Here is a 27904-nt window from a genome sequence, read left to right on the forward strand (position 1 = left end):
AGGATCTTATGGCAACTCTAATTTTTAGTTTTTTGAGGAACATATATACTGTTTCCCATGGTGGCTCCAGCAATTTATATTCCCACCCGTAGTGTAGGAGGATTCCCTTTTCTCCACACCTGCTTCAAAATTTATTATTTTTAGACTTTTTGATGATGGCCATGCTGACCAGTATGAAGTGATACCTCTTTGTAGTTTTGATTTGCATTTCTTTAATCATTACTGATGTTGAGCATCTTTTCAGGTGCCTGTTGGCCGTCCGTATGTCTTCTTTGGATAAATGTCTATGTAGATCTTCTGTTCAATTTTTGATTGGATTATTTGTTGTTTGTATTGAGTTGTATGAGCTGATTGTGTATTTTGGAAATTAAACCCTTGCTAGTTACATTATTCTCAAATATTTTCTCCCATTCTGTAGGTAGTCTTTTAATTTCGTTTATGGTTTCCTTCACCATACACAGCTTTTAAGTTTGATTAGGTCCCATTTGTTTATTTTTGCTTTTATTTATTTTGGCTTGGGAGAATGGCCTTAGAAAATATTGTTATAATTTATGTCAGAGAATGGTTCGTGTGTGTCCTCTTCTAAGAGTTTTCTTGGAAGAAGTCCTCTTCGTAAAGTGGTGTCCCATTTTATATTTAAGTCTTTAATCCATTTTGAGTTTATAGTATTTGAGGGTATGCAGTGAGAGAGTATTCTAGCTTCACTGATTTATATGCAGCTGTCCAACTTTCCAACATCACTTCCCAAAGTCATGTATGTTCTTGCCTTCTTTGTCATAGATTAATTGAGTGTATGTGTGTGGGCTTATTTTTGGGTCTCTGTTCTGTTCAGTTGACCCATATGTCTGTGTTTCTTGATTCAGTTTTGATAGACTGTAGGTTTATAGGAACTTGTTCATTTCTTCTAACTTGTTGAGTTTGTTGGCATATAATTGTTCATAATATTATCTTATGTTTTTTTTTTTATTTCTGTGGCATCAGTTGTTATTTCTCCTCTTTCATTTCTTGTTTTGCTTATTTGGATTCTCTAAAAGATGACCGATTGTCACATAAACAGATATTCTACTTATAACATATACTTTTATGTTTGTATCTCCTTTCTCTTAAAAGTAAACATCATGGTTCCTAACGTCATCAAAACATCTACTTATTTTCTCTATTGTACTATAAAATCCACTAAACAGTTTCAAAAGTAGAATACCAATACTACTAAAAACAATAAACCTACTAATATTAAGATAGGTTTTTCAGACTATTTTCCCCTTAGACTTATATATTACTAAAATTGGACAGCTATATTCAAAAGTTATTTGTAATAATTTTGTTCTGTGTGGTTATCAATTTGAAGTACACTTAATCTTGTTTCTGTTCCTATTTAATTTTATATAAAAACTTTTTTCTTTTTTATAATTACTTTCATAACTGTATTTCTTCACTTTACTAATGTAAAAAAACAGTATTTAAGTTTATATTACCGTTATTTTATTGCAGGATGATTAACCTATGATATTATATTAGTTTCAGGTATAAAACATAGTGATTTGATTTTATATATTACACACTGATCTCCATGATAAGTGTAGTTACCATCTGGAACCATGCAGTTATTATATTATTATTGACTATATTACATATGCTGTACATTACATCCCTGTGACTTACCTATTTTACAACTGAAAGCTCATGTTTCTTAATCTCCCTCACTCATTTCATTCATCCTATCACTTATCTCCCTTCTACAAACATTTTGTTACGTGTGCCTATAGGTCTGTTCCCCTTTTGTTATATTTGTTCATTTTCTGATTCCCAATATAAGTGAAATCACATAGTATTTACCTTTCTTTATCAGATTTGTTTCACTTATCATAATACCTTTTAGGTCCACCCGTGTTGTCTCAGAGGCTGGATTGCATTCTTTTTCATGGCTGAGTGTATATATATATATATATATATATATATATATATAAATACACACATACACTACATCTTCTGTGTCCACTCTTCGTTGATGGACACTTGCTTCCATATTTTGGCGGTTTCAAATATTGCTACAATGAACATGTGAGTGCATGTATCTTTTTGAATGAGTATTTTTATTTTCTTTGAAAAGTATACAGAAGTGGAATTGCTGGATCATATGGTAATTCTACTCTTAATATTTGGGAAAATTCTATACTGTTTTCCACAGTAGCAACACCAACTTACAATCACAAAAGTTCCCAAGTGTTCCTTTTTCTCCACATCCTTGCCAACACTTTATGTTTGTTATCTTTTTATTAACATGTTCTGACAGGTATGAGGTAAAAATCTCAAGGTTGTTTTGATTTGCATTCCCCTGATAATTAGTGATGTCTAGTATCTTTTCATGTTACTGTTAGCCATCTATCTTCTTTGGAAAAATGTCTATTTAGGTCCTCTGCCCATTTTGTTACAAACCAGATCTTCAAAAACATTTTGAATAGTATGAGTTCTTTATTTTAGATTATTAACCCCTTTTTGAGTATGTCATTTGCAAATAAGCTCTTCAGCAGGATGCCTTTTTTTTGTTGTTGATTGTTTCCTTTACTATAAAAAGCCCTTTTATTTTATGCAGTTCCATTTGTCTATTTTTGCTCTGGCTTGCCTTTGCCTGAGGAAAGTGAAAGTGAAAGTCACTCAGTCATGTCCGACTCTTTGCGACCCCATAGACAATACAGTCCATAGAATTCTCCAGGCTAGAATACTGGAGGGAGTAGCCTTTCCCTTCTCCATGGGATCTTCCCAACCCAGGGACTGAACCCAGGTCTCCTACATTGCAGGCAGATTCTTTACCAGCTGAGCCACAAGGGAAGCCCAAGAATACTGGAGTGGGTAGCCTATTCCTTCTCCAGTGGATCTTCCTGACCCAGAAATTGAACTGGGGTCTCCACCTTTGCAGGCTGATTCTTTACGAACTGAGCTACCAGGGAAGCCCAGTAGGAGACATATTCAAAAATGCATTGCTAAGACTGTTGCCAAAGAGCATACTGCCTATATTTTCCTGTAGAAGTTTTATTATGCCTACATTTTCCTCTGGAAGTTTTCTGGCTTCAGGTCTTTCATTTAAGTCTGCAATACATTTCGAATTTACTTTTGGATATGGTGTGAGAAAGTAGTTCAGTTTGGTTCTTTTGCATGAATATATCCAGTTTCTCTAGCACAAATTATTGAAGAGGCTATTTTTCCCCCATTGCATATTATTGTCTCCTTTTTCGTAGATTAATTGACCATATAATCATGGGTTTATTTCTGGGTTTTCCATTCTCTTTCATTGATCTATGTTTTGTTTTTTGTGATACTATATGGTTTTGATTACTGTAGCTTTGTAATATAACTTGATGTCAGGCAGAATTATGCTTAAAGCTTTGTTTTTTTGTTTTTTTTTTTGTTTTTTTCCTTCTAGATTCTTTAGGCTGTGCGGGGCCTCTTTGTCTCTAGTCAAATTTGAGAATTAGTTACTCTGGTCCTGTGATAAATGCCATTGCTATTTTGGTAGATACTGCAGTGAACCTGTAGATTGCCTTGGGAAATATGGTCATTTTACAATATTAATTCTTGTGTCTGTTAGCATGGCATATTTTTCCATTTTTTTGTGACATATTTCTTTCATAAATGTCTTACAGTTTTTCATGTACAGGACTTTGATATCTTTGATTAAGTTTAACCTATTATTTGTTTCTGCTGCAATTGTAAATGGAATTGCTTTTTAAATTTCTGTTTCCAATTCTTTACTTTTAATGTATAGACACAAATTTCTGTATATTAATTTTGTATCCTGTAACTTTACTGTGTCATTGTTTCTAATAGGTTTGTGTGTGTGTGTGTGTGTGTGTGTGTGTGTGTGTGTGTGTGTGTGTTCTTTATGGAAAAGTCTTTTTCTGGACTTTTTATATATAGTATGTCATCTGCAAGCAGTGACAGTTTTATTTATTTTCTGATTGCTGTGGCTAGGACTTCAAGTACCATGTTGAGTTTCTTAAAAGTGTCAAGAATGGGCATTTTTTTCTTGTTCTTGATCTTAGAAAAGTGCTTTCATAGTTTCCCTGTTGAGTATGATGTTAGCTACATTTTTGTCACATATGATCTTTATATATTTAGATGTGTTCCCTCTATACCTACTTTGTTGATAGCATTTTTTAATAATAAATGAACGTTAAATTTTGTCAAAAGTCTTTTCTTTATCTATTGAGATGATCATATGAGTTTTATTCTTCAATTTCTTAATGTGATGTGTCACAGTGATTGATTTAAGGATCTTGAATCATCCATTAATCCCCAGGGTAAATCCACTTGATCGTGATGTATGATCCTTTTAATGTATTTTTGAATTCAGTATATTATAATTTTGCTTTTGTTATGCTGCTTTTAAAATTCTTTCTGTATCCTTTTTTTTTTCCATTTTATTTATAATGTATCTCGAAGTGGAACTCTTTGCAAAGATTGGTCATGACCCTGTATGGCTTCTGGTATCTGGATGTCTGTTTCCTTTCCCAGGCTAGGGACATTTTCAGCTATTATTTCTTCAAGTAAGTTCTCTGCCCCTTTCTCTCTTTCTTCTTCTTATGGAACACCTATAATGCAACCATAGTACATGTCATGTTGTTCCAAAGGCCTCTTAAACTATCCCAATTTTTAAATATTACTTTTACTTTTATTCCCTTCATTGGGCTATTTGCACTACTGGGTTTTTCCTTTTGCTGATTCATTCATCTGTATCATCTAACTTACTGTTGATTCCTTATAATGTACCTTTTATTTCAGTTGTATTTTTCAGCTCTTTTTCTTCTTCTTTATGTTTTCTGTTAGTTAAACCTTTCACCGTTGTACATTCTTCGCTCAAGTTTGTTGAGCATCTTTATGATCATCATTTGAACTCTTTATTGGGTAAATTGCTTTATCTCCACTTTGTTTAGTTTTTCTTCTGATGTTTTATCTTCTTCATTTGTGATATATTCCCCATCTCCTCATTTTGCCTAATTTTTCATGTTTTTTTCTATGTATTATGTATGTAGGTTGGTTACATTTCGTGTACTTGGGGAAGTGGCGTTATATAGGAGCTCTCCTATAGGGCTCAGTAGCACATTATCCTCTGGTCACCAGAGCTGTATGCTCTAGGGGCGCCCCATATGTGAGTATGCCCTGAGCCCTTCTGTTTTGCCATGGCAAACTAACGTGTGAACACCGGTAGGTGGTGCTTGCCCCCAGCCTGGTTGGCTATCAGCTCCTGTCTCTAGTGGTGGCTTTCAGCCAGCTGGTTGGTGAGGTTGGGTTCTAGGGTAGCTGGCTAAAGGCTAGCAGTGGCCCAGGGCTTGTGCTGACCTGCTGGTGGGCAGGTCCAGATCCCAGGGCAGCTGGATGCAGAGCCTAGGGGCTAGGTCTGTTCCTGGCCTACTAGTGAAGTACGCTGGTTCCTGGGGAAGCTGGCTGCATGGCCTGAGGAATTGTGTAGCTGGTGCTCACCTGCTGGTGGGCAGGGAACCCCCACCCTGGCACTAATAGGCTAGTGGGAGGATTCTAATGCACCAGCACGGATGTCCTCATGATTGAAGGAACTCCCCAAAATGGTTGCTGCCAGCATCTAATAGATCCTCAGAGGGATTCCCAGTTGGCTCCTGCCTTTCAAAGAGGCTCTCTGAAGTGTCTTGAGTGAGGCTGCTTTTAATTTACTGCCTCTCTGTTGGGACTCAATGTACATGTGATTTTTGTTTGCAGCCTTTTACAGAGTCTCTGTTTCTTGCAGCGCTCCCATTCTCCCATACGCAAGCCCCACTGGCTTTCAAAGTTGGATGTTCTGACGGCTTGTCTTCTTGTTGCAAGGCCCCCAGGCTATGGAGCCCAGTATGGGCTTGAATTCCTTAATCCTTGGAGAAAACCTCTGCAACTGTGATTATTCTCCTGTATGTGGGTTGCCTGCTCAGGGGATATGAATCCTGACATACTGCATCTTCACCCCTCCTACCTGTCTCATTGTGGGTACTTCATGTGCCCTTTAGTTGTGGAAATCTTTTCTGTTAATCTTCATGTTGTGCTTATCAATAGTTGCTGTGTAAGTAGTTGTAATTTTGGTATGTCTATAGGAGGAAGTTAGCTCAGCATCTTCCTACCCCATCATCTTGGCCACATGTCCTCTGCATTACAATTTTTACAACCTGTTACATTTCTACAGTGTATTATGATATAGAATATTTTGCTCATTTTTTTTTATTTTGAAATTCCTTTCTTATAAGTCAAGTTGTTGAAAAATTTTAATAATAAATCTAATTTTTAACCTTGAGATTGCTTCTATTCTGTAAGATTTGGGGCTAATGTACCCCCTCAAGAAATGCAAGTATCTCTTATAAACTTGTGTCAATGTATTCCATAATGTCCTACACTCATGCCAGTTGTATTTAGTTATTTAGTTGCTTATTTTTCCCTTTGATTAAAAAAAATTTGCTTGAGACTTTTCTCTCAAGCAGTTGGTGTATTTTTGTTCCTAGCTGACAAGCTGTCAAAACTGATGAAGAGAGGGATTTTTTTTTTTCCTATCCAAAGCACAGACCTGGGCCTATGCTTTCCATGAATGGTTATTAAGTAAATATGCAAATGAACATTTTTCTGAGCTTCATTCTACGCATGGAGACAGGGGAAACATTCAGTGAAGTCCTTGTGCTATTATAATAAAATATTTATGGATTTCTGCATGAAAAATATTAGTCTACCCCAAATCATCCTCCTTCTTAATTTTTGTAAGAAACATGTACAAGCAGAATATTTTGCATTGTCTGTAGGCTCTCAGAAAGCTTTGAATTGTATTTGTGAGAATTTTCTATTAGTGAAAAAAGGGGCAGAATCCTTGGCTTGTGAACAATGACAGTCCTTCAACAGGTCCCTCACTAATAGACTGCTGCTGCTTTCTTTCCTTTTATTTAATCTAATACGTCACATTTTCTAGTTAGGGTTGATAATAATGCTGCATTTGGTTTGCTAAATTTTTGAGCATCATCTATTAACAGGATATGTAATGTGATTCAAGCTAGTATAATGAACCAGACAAGTAAAAGAAAAAATGTCCTTCATTCTCTGCTTGATTAATCAACATTTCTTTGCATTTTATGGTAAGATAGCTAGCAAAGGAAGTCAAAGATTTTTTGTTTCTTTAAGAGAGAAAAAAAAAAATCAGTGAAGTAACATTGGATGTTGGGTTTAATCAGCTCCAGCTTGTACATTTGTACTGCTCAGATTTGGAATCATAAATAAGTAGAAAAATGAGAGCTGTGATGTTATGAGAGATACATGGTATATCCTTAACAGTTTAGGTGTCCTTTTTCTTATGAAATATTTTCCTACGCTGTGCCCAGTTCCCGCATGTATGTCTAATGAGACAGTCTCTACTTCATACTTACCAATCATTACCCATCTTCTAGAACAATAATCCCTAACTGTGGACCTGATACCATTAATGTCAACCACCTTATCCTGGAAAAATGTTACAAATGCAAATTTTCAGGCCCTACTTCGGATCTACTGACTTGGAAACCCTGGGGGTGGGACCCAACACCTCTGTTTTAATAAGCCTACCAGTTGATTCTGATACAGGCTCAAGTTTGAGAACTGTTGTTCTAGAAAGAGTGAAATATCATTATTTTGGTGGTTAGATTCAAGTGAGTGAGCAGAGATCCAAATTCCTTTACTTTTCCAAATAAACATTTCATTTCTTTCACATGTGCTGAGTGTTTAGTTTAATTCAAGGATGAGTATGACTCATGAGTGACTCTGGAAAGGTGTTTTTAAGGTACAGAGAGGAAAGTCTATAGGAGAAACACATAGTTTGCTTAATTTTTTTTTTAAAGTGAATCATGTCATTGGTATGGACACATCATTCTTCAAACTGGCATTAATTCAGTTAATATACCTTCTTAAATTGTCGCCATCTCTATCATGTTAGCCATGAAATTAAAAGACGCTTGCTTCTTGGAAGGAAAGTTATGACCAACCTAGACAGCATATTGAAAAGCAGAGACATTACTTTGTCAACAAAGGTCCGTGTAGTCAAGGCTATGGTTTTCCAGTGGTCATGTATGGATGTGAGAGTTGGACTATAAAGAAAGCTGAGCACCGAAGAACTGATGCTTTTGAACTGTGATGTTGGAGAAGACTCTTGAGAGTCCCTTGGACTGCAAGGAGATCCAACCAGTCCATCTGAAAGGAGATCAGTCCTGGGTGTTCATTGGAAGGACTGATGCTGAAGCTGAAACTCCAATACTTTGGCCCACCTGATAGGAAGAACTGACTCCTTGGAAAAGACCCTGATGCTGGGAAAGATTAAGAGCAAGAGGAGAAGGGGATGACAGAGGATGGGATGGTTGGATGGCATCACTGACTCAATGGACATGGGTTTGAGTGGACTCCAGGAGTTGGTAATGGACAGGGAGGCCTGGCGTGCTGCAGTTCATGGGGTTGCAAAGAGTTGGACAAAAGTGAGCGACTGAACTGAACTGGACTACCATGTTACAACCAACTCTCCTTTCAGATCAGAATTATCCTGGCCTCTTATTTTCTTTTACTTTGTAGTTAAAAACCTTTTTTCCTATTATTTCATATTTAATTGCTAATAACACTTATCTCCAAAGATGAATGGTGCAGAGGAAGGAGTTGTCACCTTTAGACTGTATTTGAAAGGAATATTAAAAAGCAAAGACATTCAATCCAAACCCTTAATGCTTCATTCAGGTAAGGAAATGGTGTTCAAGAAAGTTAAGTGGCTTGCAAATTTAGGATGCTTGGTGGTTTAACAGAGAATGTTTACTGGTGTTTGTTGTTAGCAATTCTATATAGTTAGGAAAAAGATTTTAGAATTATTGACTAAGAAATATGTATTTTTGGCATGAAGTCATGACTGATTTTATCTTTGCCTTTTTCTTATTGTCTCCTTTCTTATTAATAGACATGAATAATTGAAAGCTTCCTATAGAATTTATAGAAGTAATTACTTGCTCATTACAACAAGTAAATGTTGCCAAGTAGAAGGGAGATTCATTCCAGGACTTTTTTTGTGAGTCAAAATGATTCTGGTTCTCGAAAATGAGAATGAACAGTGGTCCATAGTACAATTCAAAGCATCAGTAGAGAGCTTAGTGCTTTTTTTCTTTGTTGTTGTTAATCACTTAAAATGTGTAATTAACTCTCAAATTAATCCCTGGAAAATTAAAGGAGCATCTGGTGAAGTGCATTGTTTTGAATTTTTTTACTTAAAAGTGGTTACCAAGTGAATGCTTGCTGGGCTAGAAAAAATTGTAACCTCAGCCTCTTTTTCTTCTCCTTTTTAAAGTCAGCCAAATAGTGCTCATTCTAAATAGAAGTAATGGCTCCATCTATAGAAAGCCTGATTGCTTAGTTGGTAAAGAATCCACCTGCAATGCAGGAGACCCTGGTTTGATTCCTGGGTTGGGAAGATCCACTGGAGAAGGGTGAAGTACCCACTCCAATATTCTTGGGCTTCCCTGATGGCTCAGCTGATAAAGAATCCGCCTGCAATATGGGAGACCTAGGTTTGATCCCTGCGTTGGGAAGATCCCCTGGAGAAGGGAAAGGCTACCCACTCCAGGATTCTGGCCTGGAGAATTCCATGGACTCCGTGGACTTTGTGTCCATGGGGTCGCAAAGAGTTGGACACAACTGAGAGACTTTCACTTTCACGCAGTAACACTGATGATTTGAAGATTGTGTTTACTGAGCAGTGATAGCAACTTTCTGAGTTATAGTCTTACCCTAGATTCAGATAGATAGATCAGTAGTTATATACATCAAAAGCTTGTGATTCTAAAATACCTAGAAGATATTCAGTTATGTCATTAATTTGATCTAAAAGTAATGGATGAAAAGCAGTTTTAATAATATATCTGAGATGAACTTTGGTTGATTACCTAAGAGTTATTCCCCTGACCCCTGCACACACACCCAGTTTTATGTAGGCATTCATACTCACTCGTGCTTTAGAGCAATACAAAGCATGCTTACAAGGATCAGCATCACCTAGGAGCTTTTTGAAAATGCAAACTCATAAATCTGCATTTTAATAAGCTCTCCAGATAACTCCAGTGCATACTCAAGTTTGAGAACCACTGCTTTCTGGGTGGCTGATTTTGTGTATTCCATTCTCTTTGCCAGTGATGGGCTAATCAAGCACATGTAACCAAATTCTGGCTGATTTGACCTTAAGAGATCTCCTTTATAGGGCTGCTAGGAACATTTCTTTGCTATTTGAAGGAAGCACAGTAAGTGCTAGGCCCATTTTGTTTGTATTTCAAACTGGAGTATGAAATGTGATGCCTGAAACTGTTGCAGCCACCCTATGATTATGAAGGTCACAAAGATGTAACCAGATCTCAAGCCACTCTATCTCAGGGCCTCTCATTTTGTGAGATCTTAGAACAGACAAAAATAATCTGTTATTTTACTGCTTAAAGAATTTTCATTCAGGTTTGTTTTGTGTGTGTGTGTGTGTGTGTGTGTGTGTGTGTGTGTGTGTGTTTCCCCTGTTTGTTTCTGGTGGCCGATAGCCAAGTGCACTTGAACACACAAATTATTTATGGCATTTTGCAAATAAATCTTATGGTTGATTTCAGTGTTGAGACTGAGGGTGAAAAACTCACTTCTTTTTTTGACTTCTATTTGGAAAGTTCTTTTTCAGTGTTCCGTTGCTCAGTCATGTCCGACTCTGCGACCCCATGAATCGCAGCATGCCAGGCCTCCCTGTCCATCACCAACTCCCAGAGTTCACTCAAACTCATGTCCATCGAGTCAGTGATGCCATCCAGCCATCTCATCCTCTGTTGTCTCCTTCTCCTCCGGCCCCCAATCCCTCCCAGCATCAGAGTCTTTTCCAATGAGTCAACTCTTCGCATGAGGTGGCCAAAGTATTGGAGTTTCAGCTTTAGCATCAGTCCTCCAATAAACATCCAGGACTGATCTCCTTTAGGATGGACCGGCTGGATTTCCTTGCAGCCTAAGGGACTCTCAAGAGTCTTCTCCAACACCACAGTTCAAAAGCATCAATTCTTCAGCGCTCAGCTTTCTTCACAGTCCAACTCTCGCATCCATACATGACTACTGGAAAAACCATAGCCCTGACTAGACGGACCTTGTTGGCAAAGTAACGTCTCTGCTTTTCAATATGCTGTCTAGGTTGGTCATAACTTTCCTTCCAAGTGTCTTTTAATTTCATGGCTGTAATCACCATCTGCAGTGATTTTGGAGCCCCCCAAAATAAAGTCTGACACTGTTTCCACTGTTTCCCCATCTATTTCTGATGAAGTGATGGGACCAGATGCCATGATCTTAGTTTTCTGAATGTTGAGCTTTAAGCCAACTTCTTCACTCTCCTCTTTCACTTTCATCAAGAGGCTTTTTAGTTCCTCTTCACTTTCTGCCATAAAGGTGGTGTCATCTGCATATCTGAGGTTATTGATATATCTCCCAGCAATCTTGATTCCAGCTTGTGTTTCTTCCAGCCTAGCATTTCTCATGAAGTACTCTGCATATAAGTTAAATAAGCAGGGTGACAATATACAGCCTTGACATACTCCTTTTCCTATTTGGAACCAGTCTGTTGTTCCATGTCCAGTTCTAACTGTTGCTTCCTGACCTGCATACAGGTTTCTCAAGAGGCAGGTCAAGTGGTCTGGTATTCCCATCTGTTTCAGAATTTTCCACAGTTTGTTGTGATCCACACAGTCAAAGTATTAGAAAAGTATAATTTTGATAAAGTTATGTTTCCCTCTTCTCCATAGTGTTAATTGGCACATAAATAGAAGCTGTCCTTCTGTCACTATTTCTTGGTAGGAACATCAATACAATCATTTAGCTGTTTAAGCATTATTTAATTTGTCTTCTTTCTGAGCTTAAGAGAGCATATAGGATAGAGGATGAAAATGTGAGTGTATCCAAACTGAAAAAATCTTAATAGAGTTCCCACCTCTTTTGTAAAGTTCCCTACCTACTTCTCTGATGAGCTGTTTTATTATTATTATTATTCTGTATGTTCAAATAACATTTAAGTAGTCAGTTTTTGAGCAATTGCTTTGTGAAATAATTTTGAAATATTTTGTAGAGTTGTAGAATATTCATAGATACTTACATAAATATATGTGTTTTATAATTTAAATTTTTTGATATAGTGAAGTCATTTCTGACCTTTTAGTTACATATCTCTCTATATTTCCATTTGAAGCTAAAGATTTGTTTATCCTTATATATTTATGAAATATGTTACATTTTTGCAGAGAAAAGTCTCTAAAACTATGTTTTTACATCTAGATGTATATACCTAGATGCATGTTAATACCATAGTTGGCAGTCTACCTTGTTCAAGTATTTACTTCTATTTTAAATTTAATTGATAAAATAGTATGGAAATTCTTTTTAAATGGCTATTTCATCTTTACTACTGTACCTAGTTTAATACTGTACCATAATGCACATGGGGCTTCCCAGTGGCCTCAGTGGTAAGAACTCACCTCCCAGTGCAAGAGACTTAAAAGCTGTGGATTTGATCCTTGAGTTGGGAAGTCCCATGGAGGAGGGCATGGCAACCCACTCCAGTACTCTTGCCTGGAGAATCCCATGGACAAAGGAGCCTGGCAGGCTACAGTCCATAGGGTTCCAAAGAGTCAGACATGGCTGAATTGACTTAGCATGCATGTGTAGTACACTTAGTAGGCACTCAGGAAGTATTTCTGGAGGGGAGGAAAGAAGGAAGAAAGGAAATAAAAAAGGAAGGAAGAAAGGGAAGTGATAGGAAAAAGAATGAAAAGAAAGGAGGGACATGAACAATAAAATGGTAATATGTTCGATTTAATCATATGCTTAGTATTCTGCAAGGTTGGTTTCTGTAGTTAGACAATGCTGTCACCAAGAGAAAAAAAAATCGACTCAGGGTTGCTAAAAAAGAATGAGCAATTTGAAAAGAAGACATAATTATAGCCAACAGTTATGTGCTGTTTTTTTGTACCAGGCACTTTTCCTAAGCTCTGTGGTAGGTGTATGGGGAGCTGGGGGTAGGAGGGTGTAAACTCATTTAATCCTCACAATAGCTCTGTGAGGTGGATACTATTATTTATCATTTCTATTTTTCAGATGCTGAGATTGAGGCGATAAAATGTTGACTAAGTTTCTCAAGATCAGAAGCTACAATAGCAGATCTGTGATTTTTATCCAAACAGTGTTGCTCTAGAGCCTAGTTTGAACCACATGCTGTGCATACTACCCCAATAAGTACAAATGGGAAAAAAACCCTCAGATTTTAGCGATTTTGAGAGAAAGCGCAAAATTTGAAAACTTTTTTCTTGGTGAGACAACATTGTCTCCTGGCCCTTGACTTGGGTTTTTAAAACTCCAGGTTCTAGCTGTTGTTCTGCCCTTTGCTGCCTGAAGGCCAGTTTTGGAGTCATTTAATCCACTTCTGTCTCCTCTTCTCTCTCTCTGCACATTGAAAATGAGAGCATTTTTCCTTTGTTAGAGGGCAACTGTGAGATAATGTCTGACGTTCATATTCCTAAGAGGAACTGAGATCTGTGTAGTTAAGGGGAATTAATATATGCCTTTCCCTTTATAAATTGAATGGTGTGTGTGTGTAAAACTCTCTGTCAGCCCAGGCTGTTTCCATGCCAGCTCACAGCGCAGAGAAGCCTCTATACTCAGAGAAATAAATATGTATGTATCTATTATATTCTAAACACCTACTGTGTGTCTAAATTAGTTTTGAAAAATAGGATGATTGCTTTATTCTTTTTGCAGCTGGCATGAGAACTTTTCTTACATAGAGAATTGACTTGGTTGAGAACGCATGCTTGGAATAGAAGCTGAAGGCTGAGTGTGGGGGAAGAAGCTGATGTTCAAGAGAGCCAAGGAGAAACCCATGACTCTTCTGCAGAAGAAAGGAAGGATGAAGTCAGTGTGTCGCACACACACATACGAACATGCATACATGCATCAGAAGTATTTGGATGAGGGAAAAGGAGGAACAGAGACCAGAGCAGCCTTCTCCATGTTATCTTCTCAAATACTGAGTGAATTCTAGAAAACCTTTAATTGATGTGAGTAGCATTCTTATGGAGAGCTATGTAATTGTTGATCTTGAGCTCACTATATGCAGACACAGAATGATGACCCTCTGTCTGTATAAATCTGAGCCAGGAAGAGATTAGCCGATATCCCAGAACAGCCTAAAACTTCCTCATGTCATTCATTGGAAGGTCAAAGAAATTCTACATTAAACTCCAAGGACATAGCATTCCACCTGACATCTAGATTGTGGTTCATGAAGCAAAACGACAAGACCATGCCTCAAATATTTAAGATCCCAAGAAACATTTTCCACGTAATATCTTTGTTTTTGTTGTTGTGTTTAGTCACTAACTCATGTCCAACTATTTGCGACCTCATGGACTGCAGCAATCCACGTTCCTCTGTCCTTGAATATCTCCTGGAGTTTGCTCGGATTCATGTCTTTTTAATCGGTGATGCTGTCCAACCATCTCACCCTCTGCTGCCCCCTTCTCCTTTTGCCTTCAATCTTTCCCAGCATCAGTGTCTTTTCCAATGAGTCAGCTCTTTGCATCAGGTGACCAAAGTAATGGAATTTCAGTTTTAGCATCAGTCCCTTCCGGTGAATATTCAGGCTTCATTTCCTTTAAAGTTGAATGGTTTGATCTCCTTGTAGTCCAATGGACTCTCAAGAGTCTTCTCCAGCACCACAGTTCGAAAACATCAATTCTTCCATGCTCAGCCGTCTTTATGGTCCAACTCTAGCATCTGTACAGACTACTGGAAAAACCATAGCTTTGACTATACAGACCTTTGTTAGCAAAGTGATGTCCCTGTTTTTTAATACATTGTTTGTCATAGCTTTCCTTCCAAGGAGCAAGCATCTTTTAATTTCACGGCCGCAGTCACCATCTGCAGTGATTTTGGAGCTTAAATTAAAAAAAAAAAATTGTCTTGGGGAAAGACAAATCCTTTATTCTCTTTCTGAGTGTGGGGAACTCTCCTCCCCTTCAGTTCTCCTCACCTTTAGCTTCCCACTATGATTTCTGGTTCCTTTTTTGATTCCTCTTTTCCTTTTTTTCCCCTTCTTTTGTCCTACCCAGTTGCAAGGAGATTTTTCTCATCCTTTTAGGTATTTGATGTCTTCCTTCCACTAAAGTTCAATAGGAGCGCTGAGAGAATTGTTCCATTTGTGATATATTGTTGATGTACTTGTGAGAAGCAACGAATTCTACATCCTCTTCTGCTGCCTCCTTGACTCCTCCTACAGTTGTGTTTTGGATGTCTTTTGGGGGATAGGTGATCTCAATATTTTCTCTTAGTGTGCCACCTTGGTTGATCTCCTACAGCCTGATTTTTAACATATATATGTACATCATGAAATGATTAACACAATCAATTTAGTAAGCATCTATCTCATAGGTACAAAATTAAAGACAAAGCAGCAACTTTTCCTTTTGATGAGAGCTCTTAGGATATAAAATTACCCTGGAATACTGTTAATTCATGCTATACAACATAATGATTCGATATTGCTTTGTATTTCAAAATAATCACAATGATAAGTCTAGTTACATGTCACTGTGCAAAAATATTATATAGTTATTGACTGTGTGTCCCACACTGTACATTTCATACTCCTGACTCATTTATTTTGCAACCAGCTGTTTATACCTCTTAATTTCCTCACCTACTTCTTTTTTCCCTCTACTCCCCTCCACCTGTATGTTCTCTGTATCTGTAATTCTGCTTCTGATTTGTTATGTTTGTTTATTTGCTTTGTTATAAAAATTCCACCTATACATGAAATTATACCTGACATCTATGCTTTAACTATAAAATAATAGACACAGATGTTCTAGGAGGAAGTTTAAGGCAAACTATTTTTTTATCATGAAATTGTTGAGTATTGTCAGGAAGAAGGCAGCTAGGAGTTCTGAATTCCTTGGCATGAGAATTTTGTTTTCAAGAGGAAAAAAAATCAAAGTATGGGTGATATAAAAGAAATGTTTATTCAATGAGAAGTGATATATTTTGTGTCTAGTTTTGGACCTAATTTGTATAGGAATTTTGTATTAGCTTGATTATTATGTATCCTAGTTTGTCTTTTAAGAGTCGAGTTGAGTGAGTGAAGAGCTGCACTAAATTCGGTGTAGAGAGCTTTTTTTGGTAGACATATCAGTTATTAACAGGTGATTTTTGCCAAATCCCCATCTCCAACCTTCTACATGTGAAGGGTGAATCAGAAAAGTCACATGGAATTTTCCCTTATTTATAGCTAACTGTTCAGTAGGTTGGAAACATTAATATTTCTGTTCAAATGCTTTTGAAAAAATAAAACCCATTTTTGCCTGGTAATGCCTGAATTGGTAGCTTTATGACAGATAAAAGAGGAATTTTTCCCCTTTTGATTTCTACAATTTACTTATTGACTTCAGAAGAATTCTAAGAAACTGAACTTTAAAAATCATTTTATGAAATAAGTAAACCAAGGAATTCATGTAGAGAAGATCAACATCAGCAGCAGTGAAAACCAATTTAAAACTTTGAAAAACATGAAATATAAGGCAGATAGCCAAATCATTGTATTTTCATTTTTAGAGTGTGCCTCTGAAGTAGGTAAACCTTCATCATTAGCATGAGTATGCTTTTGTCCATTTAAAGTGCTTTTGATTTACCTTCAGGTTATAATCCTTAATTTTTTTTCAAAATGGGAGCCACAGACAGAGTATTAATTCTTACGCTAAGCAGGCTGGATTAACCTGGGCTAAACAGTAATCACGTATCTGGTGGTGGTGATCATAAAACATTGTTTTGGTCATTCTTGTTACAACAATAGTGAAATCATTCCCGTAGCCCTTCTACCCACACTTAATCTAAAGCCCTCATTTTTTCTCAGCGGAAACAGAACATAGCTAGTGCTAGTGACTCCAAAAATAACACTCCATGCACTGACAGGTCTCGTCTGGAACAGAACGCTCAACCAGGATTTTCTGAGAATATTAAACCCTAATTGCCTGAGGGTTCCATGTTATGTAAAAAGTTAACTGCTATACTATCAGAATGCCACTACCCCACTACCAACTTTGAGAGAATTCAGAAAATAATCACGAATATCATATTTTGAAGGGCTTAATTCTCTTATGGAATCCCTGATGGGAAAGAAGCCTGGGCAGAATAGTACTTCCTCTGTCATTGTCTTTTGCAGTTTTGCGAAGGAACGAATAGTCCAATCTAGGAGAACCTAGGTTATCAATGAAACCACTGGATAAACTTTTTTTAATAGTCCCTGAAAAGGGTCTCACATTTCTGACTCCTGAGCCCTGACAAGAATGTTCAGATTCTAGGTCTTCAGGCATATAGATGGGCAAAGAACTGCCTGGTGCTTCCAGGCTGGGAAAAAACACAACACATAGTGAATACAGATCTTGTCTACCTAACTCCGAAAGTTTGCCATATTTTTCTACTTGATCAATGCTGCAAGTACACTTGTCTCTTAAATTTCCTTCTCAGTGCACCTTCCTTTCTGGTCTTAAAAATCTCTTGACAGTTTTCTATATCTGAAGTCTTCCTGGGGTAGTGATGAGACTTAGGGAACTTAACCTTATATTTATAGCTCTAGCTGGACTGCTGGTTTTTCGAATAGTCATGTATGGATGGGAGAGTTGAGGATAAAGAAAGCTGAGCACTGAAGAATTGATGCTTTTGAATTGTGGTGGAGAGGACTCTTGAAAGTCCCTTGGACTGCAAGGAGATCCAGCCAGTCAATGCTAAAGGAAATCAATGCTGAATATTCATTGGAAGGACTGATGCTGAAGCTGAAGCTCTATTTCAATACTTTGGCCCCCTGATACGAAGAACCAACTCATTAGAAAAGACCCTGATGTTGGGAAAGATTGAAAGCAGAAAGAGAAGGGAATAACAGAGGACAAGATGGTTGGATGGCATCACTGACTCAAAGATACTACTGGAAGTATTATGGTCTGAGGTCTTTCATTTAAATCTTTAATTCATTTTGAGTTTATTTCTGTGCTTGGTGTGAGAGAGTAGTTCAGTTGGATTCTTTTGCATGTAACTGTCTAGTTTTCCCAAAAGTGGCCTTGTTGAAGGTTATCTTTTCCTCACTCTATATCCTTGCATCCTTTCCCATAGATTAATTCCCCTATAATTGTGGTATAGTTTCTGTGGTCTCCCTTTTGTTCCAGTGATTTATGTGGCTTGTTTTGTCCCAGCATCATACTGTTTTGATGCCTGTATTTATGTGGTACAGTTTGAAATTAGGAAATGTGATACCTTCAGCTTTGTTCTTCTTTCTACAGCTGATTTTGGCTTTTGTGGGTCTTCTGTATTTCCATACAAATGTTAGAATTATTTGTTCTAGTTCTGTGAAAAATACAGTGTGTATTTTGATAGACCTTGCATTGAAGCTGTAGATTAATTTGGCTAGTATGGTATTTTAGCAGTATTAGTTCTTCCAATCCAAGACCGTGGTATATCTTTCCATCTGTTTATGTTTTCATTTCCTTCATCAGCATGTTACAATTTTCCATGTTCAAGTCTTTTACCTCCTTAGATTTATCCCTATATATTTTATATTTTGCTGCAATTGTAAATGGGATAGTTTTCTTAATTTCTTTCTCTGATTGTTTGTTGTAAATTGGTAGAAATGCAATAGACTTCTATATATTAATTTTAAATCTTGCATCATTGCCCAGTTCGTTGATGAGTTCTAATTTTTTTTTTTTTTTCGGTGACTTCTTTAGGATTTTCTGGGTAATTTGTCACTTGAAAATAACTGTTTTACTTCTCTTCCAGTTGGAATTCCTCTTTTTTCTTGATTGCTGTGTCTAGGACTTCTAATACTATGGTGAATAAAAGTAGTGAGAGTTGGCATCCTTTTCCTGTTTGTGATCTTACAGGAAAGAAGTCCTTTTCATCCTTGAGTATGATGTTGGCTGTGGGTTTGTCATTGTTGTCGTCCAGTCACCCAGTTGTGTCTGACTCTTTCTGACCCCATGCAGCACACCAGGCCTCTCTGTCCCTCACCATCTCCTTTTGCCCAAGTTCATGTCCATCACATCGGTGATGCCATCCAGCCATCTCATCCTCTGATGCACTCTTCTCCTTCTGCCCTCAATCTTTCTCAGCATCAGGAACATTCCAATGAGTCAGCTCTTTGCATCAGATGACCAAAATACTGGAGCTTCAACTTCAGCATCAGTCCTTCCAACGAGTATTCAGGGTTGATTTCCCTTAAGATTGATGTGTTTTGACTTCCTTGCTGTCCAAGGGACTCTCAGGAGTCTTCTATACCACCATAGTTTGAAGCTATCAATTCTTCAACCCTCTGCTTTCTTTAGTGTCCAGCTCTCACAATTGCATGTGACCGCCTATGTGGGTTTATCATATATGGTCTTTTTACATGAGGTTTGTTTCTGTTATACTCACTTTGTTGAGTGTTGTTTTAAATCATATATAGATATTGAATTTTGTCAAATGCTTCTTTCTGTATCTGTTGAGATGTTCATATAATTTTTATTCTTTAATTTGTTAATGTACTGTATCACATTAATTTACAGATATTGCACTGTTGTTGATTCAGTTCAGTTCAGTGCAGTTGCTCAGTCATGTCCAACTCTTTGTGACCCCATGGACAACAGTACATCAGGCTTCCCTGTCCATCACCAACTCCAGGCACTTGCTCAAACTCATGTCCATTGAGTCGGTGATGCCATCCAACTATCTCATCATCTGTCATCCCCTTCTCCTCCTGCCTTCAATCTTTCCCAGCATCAGGGTCTTTGCAATAAATCATTTCTTTGCATCAGGTGGCCAGAATATTGGAGCTTCAGCTTCAGCATCAATCCTCCCAATGAATATTCAGGACTGATTTCCTATAGAATTGACTGGTTCAATCTCCTTTCAGTCCAAGGGACTCTCAAAAGTCTTCTCCAACACCACAGTTCAAAAGTATCAATTCTTGGGGACTCAGCTTTCTTTATGACCCAACCATCATATCCATACATGACTACTGGAAAAACCATAGCTTTGACGATATGGAACTTTGTTGGTTAAATAATATCTCTGCTTTTTTAATATGCTGTCTAGTTTGTCATGCCTTTTCTTTCAAGGAGCAAGCATCTTTTAATTTTGTGGCTGCAGTCATTTTTTCTGCAGTGATTTTGGAGTCCTTGAATATAAAGTCTGTTACTGTTTCCATCGTTTCCCCATCTGTTTCCCAGGAAGTGATGAGATGGGATGCTATGATCTTTGTTTTTTGAATGTTGAGTTTTAAGCCAGCTTTTTCACTCTGCTCTTTCACTTTCATCAAGAGACTCTAGTTCTTCGCTTTCTGCCATAAGGCTGGTGTCATCTGCATATCTGATGTTATTGATATTTCTCCCAGCAATATTGATTCCAGCTTGTCTTTCATCTAGCCTGGTATTTCATATGATGTACTCTGCGTATAAGTTAAACAGGGTGACAATATACAGCCTTGATGTACTCCTTTCCCAATTTGGAACCAGTCCATTGTTCCATGTCCGGTTCTAACTGTTGCTTCTTGACCTGCGTACGGATTTCTCAGGAGGCAGATAAGGTAGACTGGTATTTCCATCTCTTGAAGATTTCACACTTTGTTGTGATCCACACAGTCAAAGGCTTTGGCATAGTCAATACAGCAGAAGTAGATGTTTTTCTGAAATTCTCTTGTTTTTTATATGATGCAACAGATGTTTGAAATTTGATCTCTGGTTCCTCTGCCTTTTCTAAATTCAGCTTGAGCATCTGTAAGTTCTCGGTTTGCATACTGTTGAAGCCTGGCTTGGAGAATTTAGAGCATTACTTTGCTAGAGCATGAGATGAGTGCAATTGCTTGGTAGTTGGAACATTCTTTGGCATTGCCTTTTTTTGAGAAATACAGATAGATAGGTAGATAGATAGATGTATATATACATGTCTTATTTGAAAGGTAGGACATCTGAGTCTTTAAATTAAAGGTATTAAATTAAATTAAAGCTATGACATCTGAAGCCTTAAATTAAATCATCTCAAAGGGTTTTATCATTTATTAGAGTTACTTTTTTAGTCTCTTCCTATCTAGCTTGCTATTTAGTTTGTCTGCTCTTATTTTCTAATCTTATAATGAGAATGCTGGTAATCAAGCATGTTAAAACCTGCTTATTTTAAAAATAGACTCTGAGTGAAAGCTTAAATGAGTTTAGAATGATTTTTTATTATATGTGGCCTTTGTGACTGATCTCAGCTTTTAAAAACTAGATTGAATTTATCTTTGTTTTCTCATTTTGTTTACTCTTTCTATTTCATGAGAGAGTTCATGCATAGATCATATCTGAATTAAGAAAAAAACAGATGAATTCATTTTGATCATCACATTTTCAATCTGGAATACAAATCCTGTTTTTACATGAATTTTTAAACTTTTTTCTTCCTGTGGAAATTATGGCTCAAGAAAATGGAAGATTTTAAAATACAACCACATAGTTCAGTTCAGTTCATTCAGTCGCTCAGTCATGTCCAACTCTTTGCAACCCCATGAATCACAGCACGCCAGGCCTCCCTGTTCATCACCATCTCCCAGAGTTCACTCAGACTCACGTCCATCGAGTCCATGATGCCATCCAGCCATCTCATCCTCGATTGTCCCCTTCTCCTCCTGCCCCCAATCCCTCCCAGCAGCAGAGTCTTTTCCAATGAGTCAACTCTTCGCATGAGGTGGCCAAAGTACTGGAGTTTCAGCTTTAGCATCATTCCTTCCAAAGAAATCCCAGGGCTGATCTCCTTCAGAATGGACTAGTTGGATCTCTTTGCAGTCCAAGGGACTCTCAAGAGTCTTCTCCAACACCACAGTTCAAAAGCATCTTCGGCGCTCAGCCTTCTTCACAGTCCAACTCTCACATCCATACATGACTACTGGAAAAACCATAGCCTTGACTAGACGGACCTTAGTCGGCAAAGTAATGTCTCTGCTTTTGAATGTACTATCTAGGTTGGTCATAACTTTTCTTCCAAGGACTAAGCGTCTTTTAATTTCATGGCTGCAATCACCATCTGCAGTGATTTTGGAGGCCCCCAAAATAAAGTCTGCCACTGTTTCCACTGTTTCCCATCTATTTCCCATGAAGTGATGGGACCGGATGCCATGATCTTCGTTTTCTAAATGTTGAGCTTTAGGCCAACTCTTTTGCTCTCCTCTTTCACTTTCATCAAGAGGCTTTTTAGCTCCTCTTGACTTTCTGCCATAAGAGTGGTGTCATCTGCATATCTGAGGTTATTGATATTTCTCCCGGCAATCTTGATTCCAGCTTGTGTTTCTTCCAGTCCAGGGTTTCTCATGATGTACTCTGCATATAAGTTAAATAAGCAGGGTGACAATATATAGCCTTGACGTACTCCTTTTCCTATTTGGAACCAGTCTGTTGTTGCATGTCCAGTTCTAACTGTTGCTTCCTGACCTGCATATAGGTTTCTCAAGAGACAGGTTAGGTGGTCTGGTATTCCCATCTCTTTCAGAATTTTCCACAGTGTATTGTGATCCATACAGTCAAAGGCTTTGGCATAGTCAAGAAAGCAGAAATAGATGTTTTTTCTAGAACTCTCTTGCTTTTTCCATGATCCAGCAGATGTTGGCAATTTGATCTCTGGTTCCTCTGCCTTTTCTAAAACCAGCTGGAATATCAGGGAGTTCACAGTTCACGTATTGCTGAAGCCTGGTTTGGAGAATTTTGAGCATTACTTTACTAGCATGTGAGATGAATGCAATTGTGCAGTAGTTTGAGCATTCTTTGGCATTGCCTTTCTTTGAAATTGGAATGAAAACTGACCTTTTCCAGTCTTGTGGCCACTGCTGAGTTTTCCAAATGTGCTGGCATATTGAGTGCAGCACTTTCACAGCATCCTCTATCAGGATTTGAAACAGCTCAACTGGAATTCCATCACCTCCACTAGCTTTGTTCGTAGTGATGCTTCTGTTAGGTCCATACCATTTCTGTCCTTTATCGAGTCCATCCTTGCATGAAATGTTCCCTTGGTATCTCTAATTTTCCTGAAGAGATCTATAGTCTTTCCCATTCTGTTGTTTTCTTCTATTTCTTTGCATTGATCGCTGAAGAAGGCTTTCTTATCTCTTCTTGCTGTTCTTTGGAACTCTGCATTCAGATGCTTATATCCTTCCTTTTCTCCTTTGCTTTTCACCTGTCTTCTCTTCACAGCTATTTGTAAGGCCTCCCCAGACAACCATTTTGCTTTTCTGCATTTCTTTTCCTTGGGGATGGTCTTGATCCCTGTCTCCTGTACGATGTCACGAACCTCATTTCATAGTTCATCAGGCACTCTATCTTTCGGATCTAGGCCCTTAAATCTACTTCTCACTTCCACTGTATAATCATAAGGGATTTGATTTAGTTCATACCTGAATGGTCTAGCGGTTTTCCCTACTTTCTTCAATTTAAGTCTGAATTTGGAAATGAGGAGTTCATGATGTGAGCCACAGTCAGCTCCTGGTCTTGTTTTTGTTGACTGTCTAGAGCTTCTCCATCTTTGGCTGCAAAGAATATAATCATTCTGATTTTGGTGTTGACCATCTGGTGATATCCATGTGTAGAGTCTTCTCTTGTGTTGTTGGAAGAGGGTGTTTGCTATGACCAGTGCTTTTTCTTGGCAAAACTCTATTAGTCTTTGCCCTGCTTCATTCCTCATTCCAAGGCCAAATTTGCCTGTTACTCCAGGTGTTTCTTGACCTTTTACTTTTGCATTCCAGTCCCCTATAATGAAAAGAATATCTTTTTTGGTTGTTAGTTCTACAAGGTCTTGTAGGTCTTCATTAAACCGTTCAACTTCAGTTTGTTCAGCGTTACTGGTTGGGGCATAGACTTGGATAACTGTGACACTGAATGGTTTGCCTTGGAGACGAACAGAGATCATTCTGTCGTTGCTTCTCCCGAGGTGGCTTCTCCTGGCCACCCCTGACCTTGGACGTGGGGTAGCTCCTCCTGGCCACCACTGACCTCGGACGCAGGGTAGCTCCTCTCGGCCGTTCCTGCGCCATTGCAGCCTGGCACTCTAGGCCGCTGCCCCTGACCTCGGACGTGGGATAGCTCCAGGTTACTCTTAATTCCCACGCTCATAACCTTGGTCCTTTGAAATTCAGCAGACTGAGAGGCAGACCTTAATTCCACACCCAAAACCAGAGGTGATGATCGTTACATGCTGGGGAGCTGAACTAATTAAAGTGAGAGTCAGAGAGGTTTCCATGTCCAAGCTGATCATACAAAGGTTTACAGGCTGATATTAGGTAAAGCAAAGCAGCTTATTCGTCGTTTCTGAATGTTGTGTCAGATGAATGAAGGACAAACAACAACAAAATAAAAGTCATAAAAGTGGATCTTTTTTCATGATTCTGTAATTGGATGAAATATATTTACTACATGTGAGGAATTGAATATGTTGGGGTGTTTGGGGGTCTGATCTTAGGAAAAAGACTTCCTTTCCTATCTGAATTCAGAACCCACTGAAACTCACAACCAGAAAGTAAAGCAGTTAGAGATCACAGTAGCACCTTGATTGCTGACAAAGCTATTATACTAAAGAGTATTTGTGAACACGGGAGACTTAATCCTAAAACCTAGTACCTAACTGACTACTCACCCACTGGGGTGGGCCTCTCTAAATCAGCAGATTTGGGTAGGGGCTTCCCCACAGGATAGTGATGGGCCCAATAGGCCAATTTCTCTTTACCAATCCTTCTGCTTAAGTCAGCCCAGTTCCCCAGAGTGGAATGGATTAGGGAACAGAGAGAGGCAGGAGAATTCAGCTGATGGTGCTGCTTTCACATGGAAAAGGGACATAAGGAGTGGAAAATGCACGTCTCCAAGTATCAGGGGTGTTTATAGACATCGGAAGCCCAGTATGTGCTGTCTGCCCATGTATGGTGCTTTATGTATGCTAGCTGGTTTAGTAAATTACCCCTTTTGCCCCAACCCAATCCTACAAATATTGTGAAAGAGTAATTATAAATATTATTATATGCATTTTATACATGAGAAAATGAAGCCTTAGCAAACTTACATAGCTTGTTCAGAGAGTCATAAATGATAATAAGAGCTTATATCCATTCTTCCCACATCTCAGTTTCTCATGTTAATAAACCTGAAAATACTTACCCACGCAAGTAAGATTTCTTCACTGAATATTGTTCTGAAGTTGTATTGGTTGATAATTGATTGATAAAACAATTAGACATTGAGGGGAAGAATGGGGGGAAGGGATATTTAGGGAGTTTGGATGGACATATATATACATCTATATTTTAAATGGATAACTAAGAAGGACCTACTGTATAGCACATGGAACTCTTCTCAATGTTATGTGGTGGCCTGGATGGGAGGGGAGCTTGGGGGAGAATGGATACATGAATATGTATGGCTGAGTCCCTTTGCCACTCACCCTAAACTATCACAACATTGTTAATCGACTACACTCCAATACAAAATATAACTTTTTTAATGTTTTATTTTGAATAATTTTAGATTCACAGAAAAAGATGCAAAAATAATGCATAAAGTTCTCTATATGTCCTTTACTCAGTTTCCTCTAATTCCAGCATATTATATAATTATAGTATAATTTTCAAAAATGGGAAATTTATATTGGTACTACACTATTTAATGAAACCTTACTCAAATTTTACCATTGTTTTCAGTATTGCCTGAATTTTTTTTGAAGGCAGCCAAGTGTATTATATTCATTTTCACATCCATAGTGCCTTCCGTAAGTCTGGTCTAGAATCCAGCATCAGTAATTTTGTTGTTTTTTAGTCGCTAAGTCGTCTGTAGATGGACTTCCTAGGCAAGAATACTGGAGTGGGTTGCCATTTCCTTCTTCAGGGGATCTTCCTGACCCAGAGATCGAACCCGCATTTCCTGTGTCTCCTGCATTGGCAGATGGGTTCTTTACCACTAAGCCATTTATAGGATCATAAATGAATAGATTTTGAGATGAATACTGTTCATACAACATATGTATCTTTGTGTGTAAATATATGCCATAGGTTTAGAAGCACATACAAAAGTCTGAAGCTGTGATTTGAACAAATGTTTTTTAGAACTAAATTTCATATTAGACTTTGTAAAGCAAAGCCCTTTAAAACTGAAAAATTTATAGAAACAGAAGAGAATGTACTAATCAAATTGAAAGAAAAATACATATCTTGGAAGGTAGTAAATAGGCAAAAGGCTATCATGTGACATTTATTTTATTAATTGTGTACATGTGTGTTCATGCATGTACATTTCATATCTCACTTTAGTAAATGCCTGAACAAGAGAAGCAACAGTCCTGTATTTCTAGGCAAATCACAGGTTGTAGAAGTTAATGTTAATTTAAATCATAGAAACTCTCTTGTTTGAAGAGGAAATCCCAACTGATGCTTTTAAGTCTTCTATTTTCTTTTGCACTGAGTTCAAGAGATAGCACTAATGAAATGTGGATCTTATTATCACAATATTTTCTATCATTTATAACCAAAGAATATGAAAACAGGAGAGAGGCAATATTCTAAGCACAAAATTATTCTTAAGCTTAGTGGACTCAAAAAAACCCATCTTTCTGTTTTCTCAATCATCTTTTAACCAAACTGAAAATATTTATATGATAAAGTGTAGAAAGACAAAAATATGGCATTATTCTTAGCTAAGTAAAACAGATATTCAAAATTCTTATGAGAACTTTTTTCAAAAGGTTCAACTTTTAAAATGCTTTAATCATTTTATTATTGTTATTTAGATGGAAGACGTCATAGCACGCATGCAAGATGAAAAAAATGGAATTCCTATTCGTACTGTCAAAAGTTTCCTCTCCAAGATACCTAGTGTCTTCTCCGGTAAGTCTGCATTCAGTGTAACACTATTTCCTCCAGCACTTTTCACAAAACTATTTAAAATCTGTTCTAGCCATTTACTTATTGAAGCTCTTTCTAACTCATTAGGTCAACATTATGTTGGATACTTGACAGTAAAACAAGTCAAAACTGCAAAAAAAAAATCATAATCTTACCAAAATTTAATTGCAAAAATGTAATAAATAAATGTGAAATAATAAAGAATAATATTAAAATAAAAATGTGTGAACCAGTATGATGTAGATTATATAAAGAAGTCTGAGGGTGACTGAAATCAATGGGGAGTCAAGAAAGGGTTCCTGAGGAGTAGTGATAAGCTGAGTTTGAAAAATGAAGAATTTTATCAGGCTTAAGACTACTACTCCAACCAACTCTGCATGTAGAACTTGGAGGGACCAAACTGCTGAGAACTGGGTGGATAGATGGAAACAGCTAGAGTTGGGTCAAATAATGAGGGTCTTTGAAAGCCAACCAAAGAGTTTAATTCTGATACAGTGGGAAATATGGAGACATGTACAATGTTTGCTGCGAATGTTATGATGAAAGTGCTTAGGAAAATGTGTTCTGGCTCCAGGAGACAATGAACGGCCAAGCTCAGGGTACTCGGGTGTGCTCTGGCCTTGGCTTGCACAGCTTAGAAAAGAGAACAAAATCAGAAAGACCAAAGCCTTAGCAGTGATTAAGCATAATAAGGAGGCTAGTGCTGACCATGTGGAGGGGCAGTGCTTGATAAGAGTCATCAGCAAGAGTTGTACAATGCTTCCTTGTGAACAAGGATCAAAAGAAGACCAGTGATCGAGAAGAATTCAGCCTTGGGACTGTGCTAATAACTAGGACCAGAACACAAGAAGGCAGGCCCAGATGTTGGTGTTTAATAACTGCATTGCTCTCAGATGAAAGAGAGAGAGCAATGGAGCAGATGAAGGCTGAAATAGAATGATATTT

General features: G+C 37.7%; 1 protein-coding gene across 5 annotated transcripts in view; it reads left to right on the forward strand.

Annotated features, from left to right (window-relative positions):
- The window catches only part of RGS7 (regulator of G protein signaling 7), a 472754-nt gene that overhangs the window by 247603 nt on the left and 197247 nt on the right, over nt 1–27904 (forward strand). For 4 of the 5 annotated variants that reach the window (XM_015099194.4, XM_060396466.1, XM_015099193.4 and 1 more), the window contains exon 3: nt 26845–26941. In XM_015099194.4, the coding sequence (XP_014954680.1) occupies nt 26845–26941 (97 nt within the window). Of the gene's footprint in view, nt 1–26844; nt 26942–27904 lie in introns of those variants that run through there. The other variant, XM_060396468.1, reaches the window with a different exon arrangement.

Source organism: Ovis aries, chromosome 12, assembly GCF_016772045.2.
Source record: "Ovis aries strain OAR_USU_Benz2616 breed Rambouillet chromosome 12, ARS-UI_Ramb_v3.0, whole genome shotgun sequence".
Taxonomy (NCBI): Eukaryota; Metazoa; Chordata; class Mammalia; order Artiodactyla; family Bovidae; genus Ovis; species Ovis aries.